At 38.2% G+C, this 6,124-nt stretch overlaps 1 protein-coding gene across 1 annotated transcript in view; it reads left to right on the top strand.

Moving 5' to 3' along the window:
- schip1 (schwannomin interacting protein 1) overlaps positions 1–6,124 on the top strand; it is a 264,526-nt gene that overhangs the window by 80,864 nt on the left and 177,538 nt on the right. The window contains exon 12 of the mRNA XM_060875081.1: positions 1–72. This exon is cut by the window's left edge and continues 67 nt beyond it. Within this exon, the coding sequence (XP_060731064.1) occupies positions 1–72 (72 nt within the window). The remainder of the gene's footprint in view (positions 73–6,124) is intronic.

Raw genomic sequence — 6,124 nt, 5'->3', positions numbered from 1 at the left:
CCATCGCTTTCTTCTTCTGATAAGATGAGCACTTCAATCAGCATGACCACCCTGTCAGACGGCAGCACCCCCGTAAGTCTTCCTGCTTTTCCTTTACTTGGCCTTTCGTTGGATGAGCCGACACAGTGTAGGCTGATCGTGAACAGCACGTGTCAGCATCCCAGAACAGCACGTGTCCGGCTCTTATGAAAACTGAACGTGTTTCATTTCATGCATTATCACAGCAAGAGAGCGGTGATATAGCTGATGTCATTGTCTTTCTCACTGCAGATTGAGATCCCTGTCTGCATATAAATATACGAATCATGGATTAATACACTTTTATTTTCTGGCTTGGATTTTCAGTGTGGCTTCCTTTCTGTAATGTGTGTGTGTGTGTGAGAGAGAGAGAGAGAAATATGACGCTTGGAACTATATACAGTATCTCTGTATCAGTCATTGTAATCACAGTAACATTGGTGTGTTAAAGAGAACAGCTCCTTTATGACAAAAATTATATTGACAATACACAAACACACACGTATACACAAAGATGTCCTCTGGAGGATCTCAATACTGCTGAGCTTGCTGACCAATAACTGCTGATTGTGAGCTACTGAGTGAAGAAGGCAGGGAAAGAGAGAAAGATATAACAGATACGTCTACAGACGGCTTACTCACGAGAACACTGTTGGTACTGTAGGTGCTCACAGCTCCACAACGTTGCTCTCATCTGGGGGTTTTCTATCGGTTTTGTCTGTGTTCTCTTGCTCTCCTTTATTCCATGGAAAAACATTTTTCAGTAGGTGAATTAGCTAGGACAAATTTCCCCAAGTTGGTGCCCTGTGATGGATTGGCGTATCATCCAAAGTATATTTCCACCTCACACTCAGTGTTCTTTGGATCCAATGGGAATCTAACCAGGATGAAGCGGCTACAAGGTAAATTGAAAATATTTGTAATTGCTAATAATAATTGATGCATTTATGCCGCGGCGCCCGGGGAGCAGTTGGGGGGGTTCGGTGCTTGCTCAAGGGCACCTCAGTCGTGGTATTGAAAGCCCGAGACTCGAACCCACAACCTTAGGGTTAGGAGTCAAACTCTCCAACCATTAGGCCATGACTTCCCAATTCCCAGAACATGCTAATACACATAGAATTTTACACCATACAAATGTAATGATGTTCATATCACGATGAACATCCCATCTGGACATATACAACTAGACATGTTTTAACTTTCTCTCCCTTTCCTTCTAATTTCATTTGGCATTTTTCTCTTTTTTTTTTTTTTTTTTTTTTTTAAACGACTGGCTTTCTTGGCATCGATTCATGCTGCATACGATGTTTTTCTATTTCGGGGTGGAAGAGTAACTACTGAGAGCTTACCAAGTGTACAAGGCCATGCTTCAATTTCAAAAGCTCTCTTCTTCTGTCGTCCCTGCAGTACAAACGATCTGTGTATGAAACCCCGTCGTATTTTCCAGCTGATTGGATTTGTAACCCTGTGTCAGAATTGTTGTCTGCGCTCCCTCCGGCTGAGTGTGTGTGTGAGTGAGCGGGTGTGTTTTGGCACAGAGGGGATTTAGATTATATAAAATCAATATAAAGTTAGGCTGCTGGTGAAATAAGGACGTAACCTGACCACAGATCTCTGTGCTGCATTAGCAGCTATACTTTACCCAAATTATGGTTGTCATATTTAGGTCTAAATAGAATTGAATTTTAAGGTGTTTTGTAGGAGAATATGACTTGATCTGGACATAAAACCTGTGATGTTATCACCATTTTTGAATTGCTATGTTTAAGAAAATTCCCAATGTGTTATCGCATTATATCAACCTTAAAAAACCCAAAGCATTTAATAATATTATAACCTGATGTCCGTGGGTGTGTCTTGTGCTTTAAAATATGCCCATATTCTTTAGGTAATCATATTTTGGGTAACTAAGGGATGTGCTAACTTTGAGTGTAAGGGGTTGGGCTACTGATCAGAAGGTTGTGAGTTCAAATCCCAGTTCCACCAAGCTGCCACTACTGGACACTTGAGCAAGACTCTTAACCCTCAGTTGCTCAGTCATATAAAATGAGATAAAAATGTAACTCACACCGGATAAGAGCGACTGCCAAACGTCGTAAATGTAAATATTTAGGTGTGCACTGAACTGAACCCTCTGTTCCGTTCCATTTTATGTGAAGGACTCACAACACTCCTCATTGAAACCAGGTTAAAAAGAGTAAACATTTGTATTACTGCTGAAAAGCTAGTTTTTAATAACAGTCCGTGGAAGATACTTGTCATCCACATAAGCAGACCAGTTTGTGTGGGTCTGAGCACAGGGAATGATGTACAGCAGCTGGTATTCAGGATTAATGTTCTGCATTCTAGATGTTCTGCATTCTTGATTTAATCCATGCGGTTCTTTTAATATGACGGGCACCTTTAAGAGAACATTCATTCAGTCATTTCAATAAATAATAAGAAAACGGGTCTTAAATAGCTTTGTATGTGTCATTTGACCTTACACTGTGGGTTCTAGCATGTTATAAATGTCTCAATAAACTAGATCTATTATTAAATGTGGTATTATTGGAGATACTGGCATTCTAACCGGTATTTTACACACATCCTGACTATCACTGTTTACTGTCTTGAAATGAAACAAAGAAACAAAAAAAAAAAATAATTCTCTGTTTTTGTCAGATACAGTATACATTACAGCATGTTGTAGGTTCGGATCAGAGCACAGGATCAGACATGATAGTGTGTTCCTAGAGCAGTTAGGGTTAAGGGCCTTGCTCAAGGGCCCAACAGTGGCAGTTGGCAGTGCTGAGGCTTCCACCCTGACCCACAACCCAGAGTCTTAACCACATGTTCCAACACTGACACATTTTTTAAAGGGATAAGCATTGATTGAGATTATCATTCAGTGCACCTTTGATAATCTTTCATAGCCTGCTCTGAAACATTGTGGTGTTTTGTGATCCTGTAAAAAAGCCCTGTACTTACAGGAAATATCCTCTAGGTAGCAATGTTGCATCAGAGCTGGGTTCTAGCATACTATTAAAGTCTACACACACACACCTGCTCAATCCAGGTCACACTCACACGGTTCCCCAGCAGGCTTTAGGAGACTGGGAATACATTTGATTCTTTCCATATTTAGAAGCTGAATGTTCTGCAGAAACTCACCGCATTGCTGCGTTCAATTTCTCCTCAGGAGCTTGTGCCTTCTCGGTCGCTGACTTTTAATGAGTGTTTAGTTTTACTAAAGTCAGCATCCATGAATAGATAGTTGAGAGCTCCAAAATTTGTAACAAAAAAACAAAACAAAAAAAACCCCAAAAATATACTTTTGCTTCATTTTCACTAGCAGTCACTAGAATATAATAATTAGTAAATAATAACAAGGACATTGGAATGGACGCTGTTTGTTTCTCTAACTACACTTTTATCTCTGGGTCTCTTCTGGGACTATGAGCTGTAACAGTAGGTCATGGTGTCATTAGTCTCTGATATTTCTGTAATGATCATTTAATAATCAGTCATTTTAGCTTTATTTTGTCCTGAAGGCTGTTCTTTTATTAGCCACATGCTTCCTTTTATTAGCCTCTTCCTTAAAAGATCCCTCTGTCATTGGTCATTGTAACTGAAACAGAAAGGAATCACAGAAGGTTTTATTTATAGCATTTTGGTTCTTCCAGTTATTTGTAGGTTGAGGATTTAGGCGTCAAGGACGCGGGATAAAAACAGACCCAAATGCAGGACAGCTAAACAAAAACTGGATTTATTAACTAAAAAAAAACCCACGAAACAGGACAAAGACAAAACAGACGAAGACAACAGGATTCCACGCTGCACAACACAACTCAATTAAATAATACAAATAATCATGACACATGAGGGACAGGTGTGCAGAGGCGGGGAGGAAAAGAGAAGGGCGGGGCAGACACGTGAACAAGGAACATAAACAAAAAGGCACATGGCCAAAGTCCGGACACACACACTTTACAACTCTGTGTAAAAAAAAAAAAAAAAAAAAAAAAGGCATGACCAGAAGAATTCCTAATCATAAATATCACTTCAATTTAATAAAATTTTAAACTTTTTCAAAAAAGGATTTTGGCCCCTTGTGGGTCCCAGTTTCTAGCGTGGTACCCTTGTGAGGTCCACTTTCACACACTTTATAGCTTAGCAAGGACCAAAAAAAAAATAATTATCTGGAGATATTAAGAGTTTCTTTGTTTGAACTTGATTAAATACAGGACTGTATCAGGGATTTTATTCTAATTTACATCCTCTACATCCCGTATCCATTTATTTTGCACCAACCGACATATCTGATTGTCACGATGGTAATGACCCCTAATGCAAATTCCCAAATCAAACCTCTCAAACACCATACTGTGTTAATATCAGGCTTTGCCAGGCTAACCAAAAGTAATATTTTACATCAAACATGGCATAAAATAGTCTCTTAACAGGTTTTGTCCTCAAGAAGCATGTATTTGTGTTTGAAAAAGTGCAGTGCCACATAAATTAGAACAGTGTGCACATAGTTTCAGTACAAAAAAAAAGTAAATAAAATACAGCTTTCAGAACAAGGACTATTAATACAAATAAAACAAAATAATAAACACCATTAAAAGAAGTGATTAGACAAAACACAATCTTTCATTGGAATTTTCTCCTGTGGGATGCAATGCGGTTTTTAACAAAATATTTTACTGCTTTCTAGTCACTGCTTCCAAGGGCTTCAGGTTCTGCAGCAATGCACTGCTGACAGTCTTCCTTACCTGGTACTTCATTCATTACTAGGAACCTTCTCAAATGCCTTTCTACTGCAGAACATTCTTCTGGTCCCCAGCTTCTTTTTTATTGCAGTTTGTTTGCCTAGATAGAAAGAAAAAGAAAGTCAAATTCTTGACCAACTACTAAAAATAGCTGTTTAAGGTAAATCTCCACAGATTTTGTTCTGCGACAGTTTGAAACAAAATATGGAGTAGATTCTATCTACATGGCTACACAAGACAGCAAAATGTATTAAACATTTTAATTGGAAGATAAATTTGTTCAAGTTAAATATTAGACTAATATTAATAACTAGTAGACAGTGTGCTTTAACTCCCTTTATTTGAATTTATTGTCTTCTGGTAAGGTAGGATTCTGACTTTTGTGTACTATCTACTTAACTTACTTTGTTCTAGAGTAGTGAGATTTGAATTTTGTTATATGCTATAGCATTGTTGATCTTATAGTGTTGGTCTTTGCTTAGTAGGCAGGGCGTAGTCATTTAAATCAAAAGGTTTGTAAGTATCCCTCTAACACATTGTAGATAAGTGTCTAGTACTGTTTGATATATTCTACCACACCACATTTTAAATCTCACTATTTTTTGACTGCAGATATGTGCCTCAAACCCATCTCTGTATTCATCTCTTACCATCACAGGCACGCTTGTCTACAAAGCAGAGGTCTCATTTCCAGTAACCTCATCTACCCTCCTCTGTTGCATGAGTCTCAAACATTGGTGGTAGGTGGGCTCTGGAATTGCCAGTCTGCTGTAAGGAAAGCTGATTTTATCTCAGCTTTAACTTCTCACTACTCCTTTGATTTTCTTGCACTAACTAAGACCTGGATAACCCCATAGAACAGTGGTCTTCACTATTTTTTTCATGTGAGCCACACTGATAGGACAAAGTCAATAGGAGAGCCACTTTCACCGCAAAGTATGCAAAGTTATTCAGTCTTAAATACAATGTACAATATTGCAATACAATAATTACTCGAGTTGCGGATGATGCATGCTCCCCATCAGTTACCTCTTTTGTCACTGTCACATTGCTTTGTTGCTGTTCATTTTGTGCACGGGATTGTTTGATAAGAAATCAATCCATTTTTTAGTCCGTGTGTACAGTAAACACAAGTTGTTAACTAGCATGAAATACAAACTAGCTTCTGGCAGGCTGCCAAAAACTGGCTATTGCGCAGAACGCAGTGAGTCAGTGACGTGTCAAAGAATATATATAAATATATTATTATTTGTAATAGAGCACATTCGTTTTTCTATGCTTCCCTGATGGTTTTTAATGTTATTTAAATGAAAAATAAATTTTAACCACATGATCATATCATCGTATTATTT

The sequence above is a fragment of the Tachysurus vachellii genome, chromosome 1 (genome assembly GCF_030014155.1).
Source record: "Tachysurus vachellii isolate PV-2020 chromosome 1, HZAU_Pvac_v1, whole genome shotgun sequence".
Classification (NCBI taxonomy): domain Eukaryota; kingdom Metazoa; phylum Chordata; class Actinopteri; order Siluriformes; family Bagridae; genus Tachysurus; species Tachysurus vachellii.
This window is presented reverse-complemented; position numbering and strand designations above follow the sequence as displayed.